The following is a 23,069-nucleotide window of genomic DNA, read 5'->3' as shown; positions in this document are numbered from 1 at the left end:
GGGGGGGTTGGGAGGGCATGTAGATGGGGTGCAGGAGGGCTACCGTGTTAGCATGTTGCGGAAGTCCGCAATGCTGCCTGCCTGGCTTTGGGAATGACGGTGCTGCTGCTGCTGTTGCTGCTGCTGCTGCTGCTGCTGCTGCGGCTGCTGCTGGATGTATCCCATGGTACTTTGCTGGGGGATGTGAGTAGCGTGGAATAGAGTCTGGGTCTGTCCGCCTTGTAGGAGCCCCTGGGGCTGCATCTGCTGGTCAGACAGAGGGAAAAGTGTGAGCGCTGTTACCATCAGAGCCTAATTGTGATGGCCACCGCAGCAACGCATGGTGGGCTCTTACCTGAAAGAACTGCTGGGGCTGCTGCAGCTGGAGCTGATGCTGCTGTGCCTGAGGCTGTGAGTGGTAGGCAGGCTGGGCCTGGTGCGTTATAAAGCTGTTGTGGGGGATCATGATGGTCGAGGTGAAGACTGGGGAGGGCACAATGACGGCGCTGCAGTTCACCTGCTGCATGGGCAGCGACGGCGTAACCATCTGCTGCTCAAGGGCGTATCTGCGTGGAGGCACACCGGTTACTGACAAAAAGTGCCACTCCAATGCAACACTTTTCAAACACAGAGCTTTTTGGAGGTGAACATTCCATGAGGCCCAGTCATGCAAACTGGCAGGAAAGGAATGCGGATCAGTGGGGATAGCGACAGTGTGCATCCCGGGATGTAGACCCACTGCTCAAGTACGCTGAGAGCCTACAGAAATTCTACACTTGTACCCTTCTGCATCTGCACTCCAGAGCTCTCTGGCAAGAACTCTCAGTGTGGTCATGTTAGCAAGAAGATGACCTGAAGCCTCCACCACAGGAACATACTTACTTGGTTTGCTGCATGGCTGTATTGCATTGCGTGGCCTGAGAGCTTCCACTGCCATCTGGTATTAGGGTCTGCATCGGCTGGTTCAGCAGCATGCTGCAGGGCAAGAAAAGAGAGTCAGCGAACCTAAGCTCCAGGCTTTCAAATGGGTTCTTGGAAATGCACGAGCCGTGTGTTTCCCTACTTTTTTCTCTCTTTTGTACATGCTGAGAAGGACAATGGACTGGGCTGACCCTTTCAATCTACAATGACACTGAAGTTTTACTCTCCTTTGCCATATCTTCTCAAATCTTTCCCTTTAAACCTCCTTCAGAAAGGTCCCTATGCTATCTGGAGAACAGGACTGATATTTATTGGATAAAGGGACACATTCATATTTCTAAGGAAATACAAAGTTTGATACATTTCTCATACAGTTTGACCTACTTCTTCATTCATTGAGCACTTACAAATTGTTCAAGGTTGCAGCTTTATTTCCAAGGAATTCACTTTCCTTCTGTATATTACACTTAATTTTACAAAGCAGCTCATGCTCTTGTCCACTGCCTTTTATCATAGCAAAAGAGCAGGCACAAACTACTTCACTTTGAAAGAATCCCACCATGCCAGCAAAGGGTAGAATGTGCAGAGTTATAAAACTGCATCTGAGTTTTCCCACATCCTGCACCTCTGGCTAACCTCGCTGAACATGAACAAGGAGCCAGGGAGGGGCCATACCGTAGCTGTCCTTCCTGGCTGAAGTCCGTGTCTGAATGTCTGTGACCGACGTCCTGAGACATGGGCATCTGCAGGGGCCGCGCGCTGGTTTGGGAGAACATCATGGGGTTGCTGTAGAGGGGCATGGTCAAACTGGTGTGGGTCTGCACAGGAAGGCTGACCGCCTGCATCGAGGTCCGCTGTATGGACCGCTGCTGCTGCTGCTGCACCTGCAAACGGGAAGGGGTGGTGGGGGGGGTCAGCATTCATTTAACACGCAAGGGCAAGGAGTGACATGCTCCTCCTGTTCTCCCATGTGCACCACATTTCGCAGAAGAATCTCGTATGTTCCAACAATTACTTAACACTGCTATCACAGAACCACAGCTGTGTTTACATGGTGAAAGCTCTGGCAAAACACTTTTCTTTTTTCTTTTCAAAGCCTCTGAGTCTCAGAGACAATTACAGGGAATTCAACTAAAAGGTGCGGAAGCCCTCCTGATTGAAAGGTATACTCTGTCAACTGAGCCGAGTCCTTCTTGTGGTGACCGACAGAAACAGGCTGCCGCATTCAAAGGACGTTTTCTAAACAGAGGATCTGCGTCAGTCCCTGACACCAGGGCCTGCTGGTAGCATAATTACTGAACTTCAGACACTTTGAATCAGAATGCTCTCTGTAAAGAAACACAGCCTGCATCACATCAATCAAGAGCGACTGGAGGAACAGAAATCGTCAACTAACTACCGCTGAAAGAAAGCAGCTTCCTTGCAATGACTTTGGGCGAGATGCTGTGAGTGGGGAGGGCAGGGTTACATGGTACATTACCAGACAACAATACAGCAATGACCTCCATTCGCAGCCCCTGTCATTTGTCATGTTCCGCTGACTCACTCCAGGTGGAAACAAGCACTAAATTTAGCACCAAGATGATGCAAAATATGTACGGTGAAGAACAGACAAACCTTTCATAAACCCCACAATGACATAAGCCCAACAGAGACTAAAATTGATCTGTAGCTGGTTTGGAAAAGTTTTCAATGAGAAACATGGAAAGTCCTCTGTACTGCATCCTTACTCTTAGTTTGGAGTGTTACTCTCAGTTTCCAATTCCACTCAGTTTCCACTTCCAAATTAAAATATTTCTTGCATCATCAAAAGATGAGAGTGGAGGGACAGGAAAGCTCCTCTCAAGGCAGCTACTCCACTAAAAATAAATCTGGCAACCTGACACATGACCAGTCAATACAAATTGGTGCTACTGTTAACAGTTCACCAGAGAGAGGTGAGGCAAGACCGAGGTTCTTGCATGCCACTCTGTAAGGAGTGGCATTCGTGATTCAGATTTGTGGCGATACTGGGGTGTACGCTTTGCAGTGTAGTGTTTCGGACTTGGATGGATGAGGTGTACCTGAGGGGAAGAGGTGCTGGCCTCCCTCAGAAGTGAGTGGGGTGAGGAGCTGTGGGGCCCACACAGGGCCTGCTGGGAAGCCTGCCTGATGACCCCGGACTGCGACTGCTGGGCCGGCCTGCCTGGGCCCTGCTGCTGCTGCGGCTGCTGCACCTGGCTGAAGCCCATGGGGACGGGCTGCTGTAGCAGCATCTGCGGTGACACACAGGGTACTGAACACAGACTGGCCAACCACAGTGCACACAGCACAATAAACACAGTCCAGCCAATCACAGTACACAGAGCATGGTGAAAAAACACCAGCTCATTGCAGAACATATAGGATAGCGAATACAGCCCAGCCAATCACAATACACAGAGCACAGTGAAACAGCCCATCCCAGGACAGAATACACAGATTGCTGCAAAAGAAATTGCTGACCACCATCAGCTCTAAGGTAGGTGTGTGCTCCCTCAGGGTTTGTTTTTTGATTAGACAATAAAATTACGCAGAACTACCTGACTAAATTATTCTTTCTGTTTCACATCTGCAGTATTCACCACTCTTTGATACTGTATGTCAAACAAAACTATCTATGTTTTCTTCTTCTGATGTTCACAGGACGGGCAAATTAGTAGCCCCTGAGGGTTTTTTCTCCCTTTGTAGTTTTCCACAGAGATTCTCCCTTCCCTTGGGACAGACCGAGCATATCAAATCTAAAAGCAGCTTTTATTGATTTGCTTTCATCTCCACACTTCATTTACGCGCACACAGATGCCACGCTATATCCCTTGCAGGGGACTGCGACACGTATGGGGGGGGGCTGAATGTTGTGAAGCTTCCGTGTGGACCACTCTGGGGGAGCAGGCTCAGAGGCGACACCGAGGGGGGCGACTGGCCTACGCGCTCTGCCATTCTCACCTGGATGTTGGAGCTGTTGACCAGCTGCAGCTGCTCCTTGATGTCGTGCAGCTCCTGCTGCTGGGTCTTGATGTCAGCCTGCAGGATGCGCGTCCTCTCCTCGAGCTGCTCCTTCAGCTGGTGCATCACGCCCAGCTGGGGCTGCTGGAATTGGTACATGGGCGGCTGCGAAAGCAATCGGTTTCCGCCGTGAGACATCGGGGACGCCGAGCGCGACAGACACGGGCTCAGAGTCTGGAGGCTCCTCATCCCCAGTCATAGAGTGCAACAATCCAGTTTTTTTCAAACCACAGCAACAACAACAAACTGTAACCCTTTAGGATATATGTAACAAGGTCAGTCTGGGTGGAGTCAAAGGGCTGATTCATTGAATGAGATGATAAAGAGCCTGGATGGGAAAAGCAATCTGCACATGCTATGGCCCACTGTGGGGGTGGGGTTGGGCGGGAAGGGAGGAAGCTGCGCCATCAAATCTCTTCAAGAGCTCTTCATTTTTCAACTTAAAAGCTCATCCCGGCTGACGGGGACAGTATGTTCCCCTAACAATTCGCAGCTTTGTTTCAACATGTGATCCATTAATTGAGCTGCATGCGAGGAGAGCTTTTAACTGCAGATGATGATAATTACTGTCCCAACTCTTACCACTATGTACCACTATGTGAGTGGCACTACGTGACTAGTGTGAGAAATATTAAACCGAGGATAATGGGCATAAAAGCAAAAAAGACACATACTGTATGTAGAGCTAACTTACACATCTCTACAAAAAGGAACAAGAATTACAACTATTATATGATTCAGAAAAGTACTCTGGGTCCAATTTGAATGATTATAAAAGATTACGGCGAAATGACAATGGAAAAATCTTGTGCATTGTTTGACCAACCTTGTCCTTTCATCCACCATTTATCTTACCCTTGAAATCATCACAATGTTCATTTATTTGATACTGTCTTTCTAATTAACTGCTATTTGGTGCTTTCAGGTTAAATAAAGAGCAGGCTGTAATGGCTCCCCTTTCCCTGTGTGTGACGGAAAGCATAGAGCAAGGCAAGTGGATGAGGGCTAAAAACCAACCATAATGGAGTGCTGACTGCAGGTGGGGGAAAGGGGGATGGTCGGCTGGGGGAGAAGGTCAGAAGAGTTCTGCCTCTGTACCAAAGTCTACGGGGAGAAGGATGACAAGACAAGAAAAGGGTTGTTCAGAAGCGTTCTGGACCATGTCAATTCAATATATTTTTTTTAACACCCATCATGCGTGTGCTGACCTTCGAACTGCTGGGCTGCATTCTGGATGAGGCCTTCTCGGGTCTGATGGCTGCGGACTGGCGAGACGGTGTGCTCGCTTCTGTATACCTGACGGAGGAGTTCGCTGGAGGAATCGAATATTTGATTAGAGAGGAGGGCCACAAAGCAAGCCTAGCAAGGCGAGTTCACAGGATCCAATGCGCTGTGCCAGGTTCACTACTGCAGAAATCAGTGAGCAAGTGAAGCAGTACTGTACACTTCAAATTCATAAAGCCGCAAACACTTGGGTGAAAAAGCAGCAGCCTGCTTCAACTAAGGGGAGGTCATACATGTTAACAGATGGATTAGGTATAAAATAAAATGCAGCGGATCAAATGAAGGCTATCAGATCAAACAAAGACCATATTTTACTAATATTTTACTGAGAGGCAACCAAGGGAACAGGAGGAGAAAATGACTAAGGTTGACAAATCACATTAAAGGCCACCTCTGAATAATATCGTTGGGCGTGCCATAAACCTTTGCAGATAAAAAGCTGGGTTAAATAAGGTTTTCCAAACAGAGCAAATATGGTGCATTAAGTTCTGTGAGACACAGCAGCCTGTAATTTACATTAAGAATGCATGTAGACACGCTGTTGAGTGGTGAATTGTTGCGTCAGATAAGTTGCTCTGTATGCACATCACTTTTATGGCAAGAAATGGCTCTGTCACCAACTGCTACTGTACGCAGCCTGAAAAAGGGCAAATGACTCAAATACTGAGCCTGTGCTGAGACTGTTGGTGGAATTAAATAACTGGATAACTTTAGTGCTGTCCTCTAATGTTTTCTTTACTGCACCTTGAAGGCAGCACCTACACAAACATTAGTGTGCAATGGAACAAATTACAGAGAGTTTGAGTTAAAAGGCATAGATACCCATTCCTCTTTAAGGATAAGGACTTTTGCTGAAAAACAGTCAAACATGGCATAAAATCAGCTTTATGGCCCACCAAATAAGTCTGAATGATGCACCAATTATGACTCCAGAGCCCAGAGCAAATGGCTTTGGATTGAAGTAATGTGTGATGAAAAAAAAAAGCGCTGCCTTTTCTCCTACATTATCTATGTTCTGAATGAGTTGAGATTTTGTAAAATTCTGATCGTTTTCGACAGGTGTGGCTACTTACACGCAGAGTCCGACATGGCGGTGTGGGAGGACTTCCGGGAACTGTGCGAAGAGACCGAGCGCGTCCCACTCACTCGGTCCCTGGGCCCCTCTGGCAGCGGACCGATATCGGGGTACACTTCGTGACCCTACAAATGTACCAACAAAAGACACAGAAAGGCAATGGTTACAGCACATGTAAAGAGGGGAGGCTTTACTGTCTATCTGAGGATTAGGTCCCAAAACACTACAGTGCAAAAGCAACTGATTACCCTAGTGTGCCATTAAACCTGATCACACTAGAGCACGATGTTTCAGTCTTCTGCAGCAACAAGCACATGCTGCCTTCGTGCAAATGTTTCTGGTTTAATTCTAAATATGGATAAGTATGTATGTACTTATTTATGCATGTATCTGTCTATCTATTTATCTATTTATTTATCTTTCACAATATTAATATTAAATACCAGGCTGTATTTTCCAACTGAATAATATGGAAGTTCAAATTATTTCCTAATGCTGTTGTAGTTTATTTAGAATAGTACAACCAGCTGGATTCATTCAATATCCAACAATAACCCATGAATGGCTTGAAGACAGCCATCGTCCTCTGTCCTCCTTCTGTCTGAACAACAATGCACACAAGAATAAAAGCTTGCAAGAGCAGCATCTTCTCTTTAAGGAAGTGAGAAAAATCACCATGGAAACTCCAGAGACTCACCAAGCAAGTGATGGCTGCACCACGCCTCAGTCGGCCGATCAGCTAAAGGCTCCAGCCAGGGCTCACCATGAAGCAGCACCATGCCATGCTGCCATGGCATGTCATTTATTGCCAACCTCCATTTGTATTCAATTTATCACTTATTTTTATAATCTATTTCCTACTACTTTTCTTTTGATGAAAAGGGGGCTTTCACAGCACCTTACAGTCATCCCCCACTGTGGTGTGGGCAGGTTCATACCTTGATGGACGATGAGGCCATCTCCGGTGACGTCTCCTCCAGGCCAAGTTCCCTCCGCCTCTCTGCACGCACCTCGGCATAACTGCAGGAGGAGGAGACATTTTGCACATGACAAAACGCCGTGGGCTCAGCCAGCGAGCCATCTCACAGCGACGTGACAGCCGCAGAAATTTGCGGAGTCACCTTCTGGCCCGGCAGCTGTCAGAACAGCTGTACAGCGGATCTTACTCAACAGCCAATCAACAGGTGAAATTAGTTCTGTCTGCCTCATTAATAGGCACATCTAAAACTAAAATTAGAATGAATTGCAAGCTACATCCCTCACTGGCTAACTTTACAGAGGGAAGGCTACATGTTTCTGATTGGGGAGGCTCTGGCCTTGCCTGACAGATAAAACACAGAGCAACAAAAATCAGCTGTAAAGGAACAGAAAGAAATTGGAATAAGCACATTCTCTTTCTATACATTTCGGACACAATATGTTGAATTCATTACTTGCTGTTGCTTATGAAAAAAACCCCAAAACAACCACAGCTGTTTGGAAATAAAGGGAACCCTGCAGTTCACCATATGGTGATATGCGGTGTTCTCCTTCAGCAGTAAAATAACAAAAGGTATAATTCACAGGTCCAGTCTGTTTGAAATGTTGCTCCAATATTTGTTTATTTTGAGGAGCCAGGATTGCCATTCCCCTTGTGTGTACATTTAATACATAATGTGTGTGTGTTTGAGTGCGAGCACAACACTGGAAAACGAGGACATTTTTTAAACAGCAGATGGCGCTGTGGCAAAGACTTTACCTGACGACAGTGTGCGTGCATACAATGAACTCTGGCTTGGAGTTCCACTGGTGGTAGGTGATGTAGTAGTGCGTCTGCAGCCAAATCCACTGCTGGCCTTTTGTCAGAAAGCGGTAGTAGCAGGACTTGCCCTTCCCAAATTGCATTACTGGGGAGATGAAAAGAAAACAAACAATAGGAATGTTTCAAGTTCACCAGCGCATCACTCACATCCTGACCACAGGTATGCTGCTGTTCTTTTACCAGATGGCATGATACATCTAACAAGCAAGATCATTTAGCTGCCTCCCGGCTCCAAATTCTCTTCATCAGCTTGCAGTGGCAGAGGCAGAAACGTCACTACCTCACTTGACCCATTTTTTTTGAGATGGCCGCCTGGATCCAGTAGCAAAGCACAACAATAGTGGAGGGACTAACTCACACTGCTTATGACATTGTGCTATTAGCTCCAAGTCATCCACGTGATAGTAATCGTAGCCAGAAGTTCCCAGAACTTCGAAGGGCAAGTAGCCTATTATGGGTGAAGCTCTGAAAAGAGAAAAGAAACATTCTATGAAGTCCACATTCATCATTTAAGAAAGAACACATTCTTCTTTCAAGAAAGCTTTTAGAAAATAGCAAGCAAATAAAAGCACAGTTAATCGAGTTTTAGAGGACATCTAATTTTTACCTTAACACATCTAAATGCAACTGAAAGGTCTCTGATTCCTCCAATGATAAAAATCAATTTCAGGTGGTAGATCTAGTATATCTGAGAAATGACTGCTGAAAACTGTAACATACCAGGAAATGGAACTTCACAAAAACAAATCTACTTCCACTCATTTACTTTACTTCAACATTAAAATTACTGTAGTATAAAATAATCTAAATGATAAATTACTCAAACAACTACAGAGAAATTGCTTTCAAAACAACTGAACAAACAGCAAAGACTGCAGTGTAAGGCAAAAGGCTTACAAAACATAAAATCTGAAATAGGACCCCCACTGTGAACCGATGCAAGACTCTCGCGCATCTGGCAAAAATGATGAAATACTGGATTACCTACTTCCCCATCTGTAGAAACATTTTTACTCTGCAGCACATGCAAAAATCAGATGTCCTGGTTGAATGAAAAACTGACAGAGTAAGACCGTGTTGAGTAAATCTGTAATTACTGTGTCTGATTGTCTGATTTTTAAAATAATCTACATTTGGTATGTGCATACTTCTGGCAACTTCCCTTATCCCTGACAGCCACAACCAATGATAGATTCATTACATACGTATTGTCTATTTTACTTTAATTACTGCTAATAACCAAATGAAGATTGATTGGACACAGAGAACTTGAGTAAAAGAGTATGACTAAAAGCTCAAGTATCTGCTTTAAAGATGAGATTAGTTGGTTGTGAAGTGAACATACCTTAATGTTTGTAAGGCAAAATGATGACAGAATTGAACAGTTCTGATCTTTGAACCATTAAAAACTCTGGGCCAAATCCATTCACAAAGCCCTGGGCCGCTGGTGGACAGACTGCCCCCTGTGCCTTCGCAAAAACCTGCTGTAACCTTACACCATTGTGAAATGTTATTATAACTCTGTGGCAGAGATTTCTTTTAAAGTTTAATTTACCCAATTCACTAAGCCAACATAAGCTTGGGGGACATAAAAGATCCTCTTGGACACCAAAAGTCACGTCTGGAGTGGCAGGGAAGTCAAATGATTACAGCTGCCATTCCCCAAGTTGGAGGGCAGCAGGGTTGCAGTGAATAGCAAGTGTCCAATTATAGCCCTGCGGAGGACAGGACGTACCATTTCCTCCTCGCGCTGCATGGTTATATAATATCATTCTAATGAACGGGTTTACAGCATGGCCACTCGGACCAATTAGGGGAAGATCTTAACTGCTGAGTGTCCGCATATTTGCGTTGCTAATTCTAAGCCCTCTCAGAAAATAACGCATCTCACAACTGCGGGAATGGCTCTGAGGCCTTGCACCTCGTGTTCCGGATCACAGGGAGCAGAAGAGCAGAAAGGCAAAAGTGGAAAAAAGAAAGGGGGCAGAGGAGGAAGCTGGAAACTGCGGCCTTCCTTGCTTTTCCACTCCACGGCTTTTAGGAAAACTCTTCCCACAGCGCTCTGGCGCCGAGCCCACATCCCTAATGACGGGCTAATCGGACATTCAAGGCAGCGATGCATGTTCGGATACCCTACCGATGTATAAATAGCCACCATGAGAGGAGGCACACATGACAACAGGGAGCACGACATAGGAGTCTGAAAGAACAATGTCGAGAGCCAGCGCTGCTGTCATCTCGCTTGACGGAGTGAGAAAGAGAGAGACCGGTATTTGCTGTCCCAGTGGACGCATCTTTCCACACCTCAAATAGCAGTCGGCCTAATCCCTCCTAAAAGAGTCAGGACAAAGAGCAGAGAGACAGGGGGCTGACACTGAACCCGTGGGCTCAGATAGAAGGGCCAGAGAGTGCTCATAGGTGAAGTGCATGCTATGTGTGTCAAGTGGATGCACTTGTGAGTCCACCTCACGAGTTACAAGGAAAAAAGCCTGGGTCACAGGATGAGCCTGGTGCAGATGCAGTGAAAATGTTAGCTATGAACGCAAACAGATTCTGTTAAAACTAACCATCTGTATACTGTTTTTCATTCTCTAAATACTAAAGTGAAACCTGACTGGCTAACAGTAGTTAAGAGAGGATACAATGTGCATGTGTGAAGTGACAAAAGTGAGTTTCAAAATGTGTACCACTCTCGATCAAAAGGAACGTCCTGTGTGTGGAGGCACACCTCCTTCACATGAAATAAATGCATGGACTTGCCAGTTTTTCATGAATTGTTTTTATTTTTGTGTTTTTATTCTGCCTTTCTTTGTGCTTGCCATGTGTAGTTTGTAGCAGGAACTTTTTAATTCAAATTCTACCATTAAGAGGACCTCATCAATGAGCAGTTGAATATTTTTTCTGTTAGATTATTAAGTACAAATTTAACTTGATAATTTCATGACCCCTGTGTAAATGTCGCTTTGTAAATGCAGGTATTTTTGTATTAGTATGAGAGAAGGACAAAACTGTGACACTGTAAATGTTACAGCAGTGAATATGCTGCCTTCAAATTACATTTGCAAACACACCACCTCAGAGCCCTGTCTTTTAAATCTCTTCTGTGACGAGGGCAAAGGCCGGCCATTTCACACTCTGAAAAAGCTAATTCAATTCTGAGGCTTGCGGAGAATGGGTGTAAAGTGGTGGAGACTTCAGTGATGAGGAGCCAAGCCTCACATCCTAGGCTGAGATACTAAGACAGAGAATGAAATGAATAATTCAGTTACTTTTTACCTGTGATCTAAAAACAGGAACTTCCATTCCAGACTGTGTCTGGATGTAAATTCATCACACGGGTCTTCTACATTACACAGATCCTGATTAACGACAAAAAGAAGGTTTAAGTCCATACAAAAACATGCAGTAAAATTGAACTAAATCACAAAATGTGTAACTACCCAGTTAAATCTGTAACATCCAATATGTCATTAAAACCACATTCTATGACAAAGTCTGCATTTTCAAGAGATGATGTCAAGTACAACAAATCATTTGTCTGATTTAATTCATGCTCATGGTAAGACTACTTCATTCCACTTCAGTTTAGTAAATACCTCCTTTGCTTAATTATAGTGATTTCATCAACAGCCTCTTGATCAGGCTTATTTTGCAAAAGGTGGTAACTGAGGACAAGCAATAGAACAGGATATAATGTACAAGATAGCAATCTGAGAATGACTGATAATACTGTCATGTAATCCGAATATAAATCCATGCAAGGAAGTATTTTCATTAAAACATGGTTTTATCCATTACTGTGACACATTTTTAATTATACTTTTCATTACTTTTCACACCAATCTATATGGATCCCTTGGAGATATTAAATGGAGACAAAGGCAAGGTGTGCACTACCTTCAAAAACTGTGGAGTAACAAGCCGGACGGTGGCAACAAAGCAGACTTGCTCTTCTAGCGATGACTGGAGGGTCCTTGGTAATGCCAACTCAAAGCCATTGCAGGAGGAAGTAGGCACTGAGTAACAGAAGAACCAGGTCAGCGTCTGGGCTACAGGGATGGGCGATGCCCCTGGGGTAATCCCTAAACCTCACCACTTCTTGTTCCCATCAGAACAACATGACCTTATGGGATTCAAATTACTGAAATGATCCCTGACTCCCAATCGTATGGAAATATCTACGAGAACTCTCCGACAGTTTAAGAGGGATGGAAACATTTCCTCATATGCAAAAGTTTCCAGAGAATGAGTTTGGCACACGTAACTCTCTAAGTGACATGTAGCCAGGAAAATCAGTTTTGTTTTAGGATGCTTCAAAACATGTGCCGCGAGACAGCGGGGTTTCAGACATAAATTCAGCGCTGAGGGCAGACCAGTCGATTGAGTGTTCACAGTACGCCATATTCACTATCAACATGCCTGACTCAATACGTCTTCATCATACCACAGTCCCCACCACATGAGAGTAATGATGGAGTATTTGATGTTGCTCAATGAGACTGGCAATTATAACTGCATGTATTAAAATATATATTCCCTAAGCCTATTACCCATTCATAGTTTTGAGATAAATCAAGAGAAATCAAGTACCCTTCCAAAGTACAAAACAAAAGTATCACTTCCAGAATCAATACTCCCAATAACAGCTATAGTTACTGCTGCAGTCACAGTAGTCAGCAGACATTGAGTTTCTTTTCATTTATAGTAGTATTTCTGTTTTTCATGCAGTAGCAGCAGAAACAGCATAACACGTACCATTGTTATGAAACTTGAAATCTCCCACAAATTTCACATACTCGTATGTAGCCGGTTCCTTTGGGTCTATGCTTCCTCGAGCTAAATGACAGCAGAATTCAATGTGCGTCTCATCTGAAAGGACATTCAAGAAGAAGTATGAGTGTTGCACTTGTTACTATATAAAATATGTACAGCATATTGTTGAAATTAAGTGAAAAACATTCATATTGAAAACATTCATCATTGTTTGATTCCATCTGAGTTTGAATTACTTATAATTATATATACCATACGCAGAAACCATGTATATACAAGTGTCTATGCAGTTTTGCACCTTGGCCCCATGGACAGCTAGAGGCTTTCTCAGAGGCTTGCTCAGGGAAAATATATTTGTTTAATAATGATTAGGAAGAGTATAACAAGAATCAGTGTGATTGTGATGATGATGATGATGATACCAGTGTCTAAGCAGATGGGGATTCTCATTACTACCAGTATGAAAAAAAAAACTCTTTGGATTTGATGAAAGCACAATCTGCTCTAAGGTGAAAGCCATATTTCTCAGATAAAAAAAGGACGATGACAGTCATTGTCATTTAACGTTCTGTTCCTACACTTCCCCTGCTGTCAGTTCTGACTGGTTTTTGGCCTAAATTACACGGCAGAAAATCTGGGACATGGCTCCCTCCACATGCCATTTAAACTACACATAGTCAGTCTTAGTCATCATGAATACTTAGCTGCGGCTCGACATTTTCGTGTGCGATTTATATAAACGAGACACGACTTGGCAGTCGAATGGGCACAGGGGACTGCAGGGGGAAGAAACCATGTCACTGTGCCATAAGGCGCAGACTAATAGTGTACTAATGTTCCAATCATTTTCCACACGGGCCTGTTGAGCTACTGATGAGACACACATCGGAAAAAAACAACATTGTTAGTATCAAGCATTTATTTCTCTTCCCCCCCTCAATGGGCCAGCTTTGCTAGAGACTGTGCATCAAATGAGTCAGACCAGGTGCCAGTTATGTTGCTCAGTACCACATCCTAAGAACTGCACCAATTTCTAATTAGGCGTTCTGCTCAATGTTTACATCTCCATTAGGCTGACAATACAAAGGTGAGATACCGGACGTACAGTGGCATTTAAACCAATGAAAGCGAGCAAAATTGATTTCTAAGGGGATGACGCAATTTCTCCGGCTATAGCCGGTATGGGTTCTCGATCAAAGAGACTGGGCTATGGGGTCAATGCTCAAAATGGGTTCACTCCCACGACAAACGGATCAGTTTAGATTTTGTTGCCACTGTCTGACACGGTTTCCTTCTGACTCAAACACCTGGACACATTGTCCAGTCTAGAAGAGGAACATTACCACAATTAGCAGCACTTAGGATCGACAGGGTGGTGGCAGACCATTACAACAGCAAAAACAAGAGGTGGCCTCTAAACAGAGTGGGCGCTGGGAGGAAAAGTGTTGGGTGTTAAACCGGACCCGTTTGTAAAGGTCAAAAAAGACAGCCTTTGATGTGCACGAGTCCTCACAATGAAATCAGACTATGCTGTGCCAGGAGTGTCCAAGGAGGGGATCTCCCAGCTTCCACCGCCGGGCTGAGTGTGGATCTACTCTGAAACGTTTTAGCATCAGTCTCATTCTCAGTGGAAGCCAGTTGTAGCATGGGATTAAGGTCACAGTCTACAGCCCTAGATACTGGTCTGGATTAGTGAAGCAACCATAACAGTGATTAAAACTCAAAACCACCCTGCCAAGTTACTATAATTAGCTGAAGGACTAATAATAAGATTGCGCTGTGGAAAAAAAAAAACGATAAACTGTCTGTAATACACCACACTCTCTGAGAAATCCACTGTCTGGTGCTTTTAAAGGCATATGATTATCTGTCTTTACAGTCACAAGCTGTAGTTACAGTGTGATGAAGTATTATTTTATTTATTTATTATGAACATGCCCTCATGCAGAGTGGCTTTCAAGGCATTGGAAAATACTGCACAGAATAGAAATAGGTAAGTACAGCAGGGAAATACAACATCCAGCATCTTCGGTAAATTCAGTGATAATGAAACAAAGACCCAGGCTCAATCTAAATGCAATCTGCTCCATCCCTAACTTTGCAAAATAAAATTCAAAAAGTTTGAAGCTTGTTACTCACACAGAATTTTTATTGTGCTAAGTGACAGCTAAACTTGATTATGTGTAAGTACTGTAAAAACACTTAGTTTCATTATCATAAAGGAAGCATTAAACTCAAAGCGGTTAAACTGAATCTTAGAATCTTAAAGTGTGGGCAGCCTGAGCAGTCGATTTATTATTAAAACAAAGCCAGCGTCCCAGATTATTTATTTCATTTTGATCAACGCTGGCACATCATTTCTGTTTGTGTTAGCAAAGGGTGTGTTAAAGTTGTCACGTTTGATGTATAATTCATGAAGATAGCGTTTTATAAAAGGAAATGCTACAGCAAACATCAAACGATGATAGAAAGGTCATCCCAAGCTCAGTTAAAACAGTGTGCCATTAAATAAAGAATCTAACTATGCTCCCAGGGGATATAAGTGCATGGTGCACATTAGTATGCACCATAGTTTTTGGCATTATAATACGCTACAGTACTAGGCAAGCCCAACTAAATAATACCCACATTTGTTTTCTCAGGGATAGCATGAACCTAAGGAGTAAATTCACTTTGCGTCATTTTTGTTTCACGTCGCCCACACACTCTAAGAAAATGTCCTGACCTCAAATGCACCAAATAAATGAGGTCTTGGTCCCATGTGACTGCATATGAAAAGCTGTGAGCATAGTGGAGCATTCCATCACTTTGAACCCACAAAGGGCTGAGTGAGGCAGAATATAATATGCTGATGAAATGTTGATAAAACGTACAGGCCACTCAATCAGCGGTGCGGGCGGACCCATTTAGGGATGCCCTGAGCATATGTAATGACAGAGGGGCTATGTGGAAAAGGAGGTTGGACCATACTCACTCTCCAGGAAGTCCGCAGCAATGGGGTCTGTCATGAGCATGTGGGATGATAGCAGCTTGTAGACCTCCCCGTGCTCACGTTCAGGGAGAAAATTCAAGATATTTTGGTCCACCATATCTGACTGATACAAAAGAAAAGGTTGTCACAATCGTCATATAAACAGCTCCCTTTGACTTGAAAACACTGTCCATACACTGATGTGCACCGATGCATGAGTACTCAAAGTATCAGTTTTGCATTAAAAGGTGAACTGTATGCTAAAATATCAATTAACAGATGAAACAGTCATAAGGGGACCCAAATAGAAAACACTGCACAAACATCATAGTTTAGTTAAATGTCTAATGTTTACTGTCTTATACAGTTCTACCACTGTATAAACCATAGCTCACTGGTTATGTATAACCACTACAACATTCCGATAATAGAGAACGAGCTTTATGTAATGCCATGTGATTCCCATAAAATGTAGAATCATTAGGTGAATGAGCTGTAATGGGAGTGCACAAGTTTAATGCATGATATCAATTGAGGCATAAAGAATTTAGCCACATTCTCAAATGCATCTTTGTATAAAGATTCATATTAAATTAAAAGCACTCTCCCTATTTAATTTGTGACATATTCAATTTCCTACATTCATGTTTTCAAAATTATGAGATGGACATCAGACCTACATAGGACCTACATTTTCACTACTTAACCACCACCTTATTCTCAATCATATTTTAAATATCTTTTTCTTCAATTACGTTTGTGGAATTAAAGACAATTTACACAGTAATTACAATGCCAGAACACTTTCTGTTATTTTATCCAACCAAAACATGAAAAGGTCATCTAAATAAAAGTAGTACTTTCACAGACTGAGGGTGTGTTTTCTGGTGATGTTTTTAAAGATCAACCACACCCAACAAGCTGAGGTCAACATTCATTTGTCAGACAATTATCCTCTGTTCTGATGTGTCAAATTTAATTTGTAAAATAACCGAACCATTCCAAAACCAGCCATATGTCATTCACACTAATAAAAGTCCTGCAGCATTGTAGCTGACACACCAGGCAGAACACGATTAATGTAAGGTTTCCATTCCTTGACCATCTTTGGAATGTAATGTGTGTGTTGTGCCGGTGGTTGTTTAAATTGAATTAGATATTTGTGTGAGCATGCAACACTTTACTTTTAATATGCTTCTAAAACTTGTGAAAATTGCTGGACAGAATATATAGAATTTACATTCTCATTGTGGATCACACTATCAAAGTGCAAACATTACCTTAGTAGTAAATGAGTGGAGACAAACAAGTGACCAGGTAAGCTAGTGCCAGCTAGTTACCTTAATTTAGCTAAATATTAGCAAGTTAGCTAGATGGCCAGCCAACTATTTCATACCAGAAAACACAACCACAAAATTTATTTACACCTCCGTGGTTAGTATTTTGTTAACCCTCCCCTGGCATTAATTGCACTGACAACACTCTTAATGTGGTGAGAAAAAAAAACAAGGCCAGACCTCCAGACCTCAATCAAATTTGACATTTTAAGGCAACAGAGCAGCTTACAGGCAAGACTCAAGCAACCTGAAAGAGTCAGAGAGGTTCTACCAAGAGGAACATCCAAACATTTCCCATTAAAAGTGCCTAAAAACTAAAAAGGACAACAGGAACTGTCCTCTCAGTGTCATGGGAGGAGCCAACAAAGTGATTATGAGAGTGTGAATGCATTTTATCATGTTCTTTTTTCCCCACAAAACACGCAAGTGTAACATGCTGTTACACACAGCAGTTTAGTGGTAGTGTTGACATTTCCCATTTTCCATTTAACTGAGAAATAATGGATCTGGCACTTGCTTGCAACTGTTAAATTGCTGTTTTGTTACATTTTAGCAAGCGCACGGATAAACCTGAAGGCCCTCAGTTCTTCCTCGAAACACCATATTCTGGTCACACTAAACCTGTCAGCGTGCTGATGAATAGAGGCATATTAAAGCTGGAATGAGCAAGGCCAACAGCTGACCACCCAGCAAACTCATTATAGGCAGTGGATGACCTCTATACTGACTACAATCAGCCTGGCTCCCACTTACCGGTAAATGGCCGATGAGTGAAGAAACGCTGTCAGATACGTATATTATGTTTCCATCTGTTGTAAGTGCTATAAGGAAACCATCTAAAGCCTATGTGGAGACATACAAAGATAAAAAAGACAACATTTATTCACTGAGCTTACAAAGAAGGCACTCCTAGGTGCTTTAGTAGCATGATGGATGATTCCAGTGGCACTTGTTAACTATGCTATTTCTATACTGTAGCCAACTCAGGAAAATCCTGTGTCTTGTAGATCCGGTTAATGCCTACATCAAGCACAGGGTTACTTGAATAATGTTTTCTGCCTTTAGCTAAGGGCCAATTGTGCCAAGAGGGGCCAAGAATCAGTCTAACTGCAATGATAATTATGCTGAATTTGGTACTAAGCCTCACCTCCAGCATTAACTGGGTGAACTCCTCATTGCAAAGGAAGGAAGGTTTCCAGTCCTGCTGGATCTCACAGGACTCCGTCTGCGCCGTGATTTCTGAGACAGGGAAAGAAAGACAGGCTCTGGCACACCGCGGTTTAAGCCATCTAGTAAATGGCAACAGCTGTGACCTTGATTCCAACAGGAAAGATCTACGCTGGATAGAACAGCATGGGCAGTCCATTCTGTTTCCCCTTTCTAGGGTCCAGCAAAGACTGGACAGCACTATGCTTGCACCCTTTTATTTTTTTCACTCCGCATGTATTCCGTGAGCCGAACTCTGGCGGCAAGGGAGTCAAACTCTACACAGCTCTGGCTTCAGGTCACTGTACTATTCTGACCTACAGGGAGCTACAGAGCTGCATATCTGAAACAAACACTGAGGATACCAAAAAAAAAAACCAAAAAAAAAAACCTTTTACCCACACTGAAACTACTCAACAGGGCTAACGTTTTCACTTTTAGTACTCAGGAGCCCCAGCAGTGCATTATCAGCAATGGACAGGACAGAGTGAATTTGCTTTATGCATCCTCTGTGTCCCCCAGGGTTTACCTCTCTGTTTCTGCAGGAAGTCGATGGTTCTTTGCAATATGGTGGACTTGTCCATCTTGCGGGGGTGGCCTTGCCCCTGCAGCATAGTGCAGAGCTCCTTAATGAGGACATTGAACTGGTCCCGTCTTTTCTTCTCCGATTTATTACGTGATGCCCTTTTGAAAAGGCAACAAAGGAAAGAGATTAGAAAAGAGGAGAGAGACACGAGCTGCTCATATAGGAGGATCTCAATCCCCCTCCCCAGCAGCCATGCCACAAAACAGACACCATTAAACACTATTATCAAAATTTGCTCTGCCAGATGATAAATGCATCCATGTGCACGCATATGCCTCATATTCACTTAAACAGAGACCTGCTTGAATCTTTACTGCATAATGTACCATTATCATATTACTCTGTCCATCAGAGACACACATCCTGTGCTAAATGACCACATAAGGACAGCTTTCTTTTTTTCTTTTCAATACAGTCTAACAAATAGCCCTCACATAACACTTGCCTTTGGGTGCACAGTATTCAAGTTTTCACATTTTCACATCCTGACAGCACCTTTTGCCTACGAAAGGTGTCCTTTAACATCATTAAATCCAGGACATCTTGGCTGGTGCAAGTACCCACTGCGTGAACACAGCAGCAGATATGTAGGCTGTGGATACAGCTCATTAGCACAGGTGAGAAAGGAATACCTTTTTGCCCTGTCTTTCTCATCTTCATCCAGCAAGTCATCCACACAGCTGCTGGTGCTGAGGCAAAAAGCAGGGAGGGGAGGGACTGTTATTTCTTTCAGTTCAGTAATGTTATCAGCAGAGAGACAAACCAGACATTAACGGAGAATGGATTCCCTCGCTCCTTTTACCCCCTCCTTAGTCATGAGCAACTGTGATAAACAGCTGCCAGTAACACGTTTTTCCACAAAGACTAACATATCGTACTACAGGTATTTAATAATGTGGAGGGCTGTCTATCTTAGAATGACTTTCTCAGCATATAATTTCACTCAGTTTAACTCCAAAGCAAAAAGCAAAATTTGGTAACACAAACAAAACAGAAAATTAAGGGCAGAACAACTTTTTGTTTTTAACTTTTTGGCAACTTTTTTCCAGTTTCGCCAAAAAATAAATGTAATGTGGCCATGATCAGTAATGCTTTAATTATATTCTTAGGATCCACAATGGCAGTTAGACTGAATACATTCCTGAGACTGTTTGGAATTTTTTCTCTCTAGATTTAGTGAACGCTGTGAAGGACAGGGCAGATAAGTGAATGTGTTTTTTTCTCCTGGAACAGGTGCTTTCTATAGTCAGGTTGAGCACTGTTTTAGGAATGGTGGCTCCTCTCCCTCCCAGGGTGCTTCTCTTGGTGAAAGACTCTAGCTTGAGTCTCCCCATTAAGTCTAAAATACTCTTCCTGGCAGGTCTGGCTGCTGCACTGAAAACAATATCCAGGGGCTGAATGGAGCCCCTCTCCTTTTGTAATGAAATATGGTAGACATTTCTTAGATATATTACTAATTGCAAGTTTGACGGCTTGACCACATTTGGTGTCTGGTAAAACAATGGATGCACCTTACGAGAGCAGCACTGCAATTTTGTTGTATTTTTAATACAATGACAATAAAGGCATTCTGATTCTGAATAATCACAACATTCCTAGCAGTAAATATAATACTGCAATTGTGTGCATACAATTATGTCTGAGAATGTTTTGCAATGGCAGTGTCTCCTCTCTCCAGGTACTTTCCATAGCCATGCCTATGTAGGTTGAAGTGAAATTAAATAATTATACACAGATATAAAGTACTTAATTGTTACTATCTGTGATTCCTGACAACAGCCACACTGGTTCAGACTGAGCGGAGTGAGCCTGACGTCATCTCGAATGGTAACATCGAGATCCAACCTGCAGGGGTACTCACTCCCATTCCCTCCGGCTGGATGGACAGAGGCTCCCAAACTCAGAAAGGTTGTCCATCCTCACTCCCACTCCCGACCAGGCCCTCTCTGAAGTCTGGCTTGTCCCATTCGCACCGTCTGCGCTGAGGCTCTAATTGTGAAAGCTTACCCTCTGTCAACCTGCTCAACTAGAATCGGCAATGCAAACAAAGTCCAGGATCTGCATAAAAAAAAAAAAAACACACAAAAACAACACAATAAATCAACTATAAACACAGAGGAGTCTTGCATGTTCTGTTTTCCTCCCAGCAGGGCCAGGCATGTTCCATCTATATCACAGAACCCTGAGGGAGTCTGCGTATAACCTGGTTACCTCAATGCTGACACAACACGGCCCTGTACAGGAAACGCTCGCATCGCTACATTTGTGCTGAATCAGAGAAACTGTTTCTGAACATTTCCTGTGATCGACTCCAACAGCACGACCAAGGTGCTGTGCATTTTTATGACTCATTTCTAAATGTAGATGGTCTACAAAATACAGCTGGCTCCCGTTAACGTGATGGAGTGAACTAAAGAGGAAAGAATATGGTGAAATTCAAATGTGAACTGAAGCATATGGAGCTCAATAATTGAGTTTACCTCAAAACTTCTCTCTAACATTAACGCTGATTTTTCTGTTATTTAATTGTTGATGAAAAAATTGGTGAGTGAGCAACAATATTTCAATATTTTTTTTCACTAGAACCTGACCAATATTGTCAGCAAGTGAGCAACACAATTAACCACTTCCAGATTATGGAGATTACATTTTATAAAAACGTTGTTTTTGCTTCATTTCAGCTGATTTTGGCAGAGACACATGCATCACCCCTGAGCTGATTATAAATAAATGTTTTAAAAACACGTTTTTATTTGAGTTCATTTATGCTGAGCTGAAATGAAAGTCAAGGGACATAAAAGTTTCAATGCATATGAGCAATGCATTAATAGTAAATAATCAAGCTTCTGAGAGGGTAGCAGAAACAGCTCTCACTCTCCAGAAGGTGCTTAGATGAAGAGTGATGACCCAGGCTGTGCTGTCCCAATTTCTGCTGAAATTCTGCATGCATCAAGTTATTCTAATGATCAAAAATGGAAACTGATACCATTTTAGGTCTGGTATCATTCACTTTCTCCTTCTCATCTGTCACAGCAATAGTTGTTGGCTCAATCAAATATGAGAGCAGTTTGGCGCAAGGATTGGCCTGGCAAATTGTATGGTATGAACTCAGAGGAGTTTTGAATTGAGAAAATGCCACACGACACCTCCTTATAATTACAGCCAGCTCATTAATACACAAAGTACTTTTTAAGTATAATACACCAGACACCAATTCATGACAAACCCTCAAACTACATATCTTTGGGGCTTTAATTAGATTTTCTCTAAACTGAAAATGTGGCAAATCCCAGTTGTTAAAACTCACTGCAATTTTAATAATGCTGCTTCAAAATTCAGGCAGAAAAAAAAAAACAACCAAGCTCAACCAATGGCTGCTGGTCAGGGGTCAAAAAGGATTTGGTCAACAAGGATTACATGGATTTGCTGCCTATATGATGAAACGGGAGAAAAGTGTGTTAAACGTCTTTGGTTACCACCCTGACACTGTGCTCATTCAACATGGAGGAAATCTTAACTGCAGAAGCTCCTCTGACCTAGAAACATCCTAGAGGCAGACAAGAAAAGAGAGGCCAAAACAACTCTTTTCACATTTCTGCATGACAAAGGTGGGAATGAGAGTATCTTCCCTCAGTTCCACAGGAAATCTTTAGTGAGTTTATGTACAGTTGTTAGTAATTTTATATTTTATACTTTTATAGTTTCTATATTCTACTATAGTTTTATTTTCTTTTCTATTTTATTTCTATGTTTAAGTTATGTGTGCACTGTATAGAGAAGCTTTAAATCTCATTGTACTTGTATTGTATAATGTACTTGTATAATGACAATATAATGACAATAAAGGCTTTCTATTCTATTTCTATTCTATTCTATTCTATTCTATTCTCTTACAAAGCTGTAAAGTCATCTGACTTGGGCCTCTACAGTGTAAACTAATACACTATCAGCTTACACAATTTCAAAAAGTGGGTAAAAAGGATATGGCTTCACGTTATGGTCATACAGGAGAATGTATAGTGCACTGCAAGCTGTCTACATAGGGGGAGGGGCAAAATGCAGCAGGGTATGACACTTTCATCCACTGATGGGAACATCATTCCAGTTTACTA

The 23,069-nt window shown here is 42.7% G+C and overlaps 1 protein-coding gene across 3 annotated transcripts in view; it reads right to left on the bottom strand.

Moving 5' to 3' along the window:
* Positions 1–23,069, bottom strand: part of npas2 (neuronal PAS domain protein 2) — a 70,965-nt gene continuing 47,896 nt past the window's right edge. For 2 of the 3 annotated variants that reach the window (XM_036524387.1, XM_036524388.1), the window contains exons 2-22: positions 20,819–21,015; positions 19,590–19,646; positions 18,901–19,055; positions 18,313–18,404; positions 17,919–18,008; positions 15,832–15,952; positions 12,840–12,953; positions 11,982–12,100; positions 11,361–11,443; positions 8,443–8,549; positions 8,022–8,169; positions 7,222–7,303; positions 6,282–6,408; positions 5,133–5,236; positions 4,942–5,028; positions 3,865–4,029; positions 2,964–3,155; positions 1,576–1,784; positions 862–954; positions 335–545; positions 1–243 (exon numbers count right to left, since the gene is read on the bottom strand). In XM_036524387.1, the coding sequence (XP_036380280.1) occupies positions 40–243; positions 335–545; positions 862–954; positions 1,576–1,784; positions 2,964–3,155; positions 3,865–4,029; positions 4,942–5,028; positions 5,133–5,236; positions 6,282–6,408; positions 7,222–7,303; positions 8,022–8,169; positions 8,443–8,549; positions 11,361–11,443; positions 11,982–12,100; positions 12,840–12,953; positions 15,832–15,952; positions 17,919–18,008; positions 18,313–18,404; positions 18,901–19,055; positions 19,590–19,646; positions 20,819–20,874 (2,616 nt within the window). In that variant the 5' untranslated portion in view covers positions 20,875–21,015 and the 3' untranslated portion in view covers positions 1–39. Of the gene's footprint in view, positions 244–334; positions 546–861; positions 955–1,575; positions 1,785–2,963; positions 3,156–3,864; positions 4,030–4,941; positions 5,029–5,132; positions 5,237–6,281; positions 6,409–7,221; positions 7,304–8,021; positions 8,170–8,442; positions 8,550–11,360; positions 11,444–11,981; positions 12,101–12,839; positions 12,954–15,831; positions 15,953–17,918; positions 18,009–18,312; positions 18,405–18,900; positions 19,056–19,589; positions 19,647–20,818; positions 21,016–23,069 lie in introns of those variants that run through there. The other variant, XM_036524389.1, reaches the window with a different exon arrangement.

This window comes from Megalops cyprinoides, chromosome 3 (assembly GCF_013368585.1).
Source record: "Megalops cyprinoides isolate fMegCyp1 chromosome 3, fMegCyp1.pri, whole genome shotgun sequence".
NCBI lineage: Eukaryota > Metazoa > Chordata > Actinopteri > Elopiformes > Megalopidae > Megalops > Megalops cyprinoides.
Note: the sequence above shows the minus strand (reverse complement) of the source record. Positions and strands in the feature narration are given on the sequence as shown.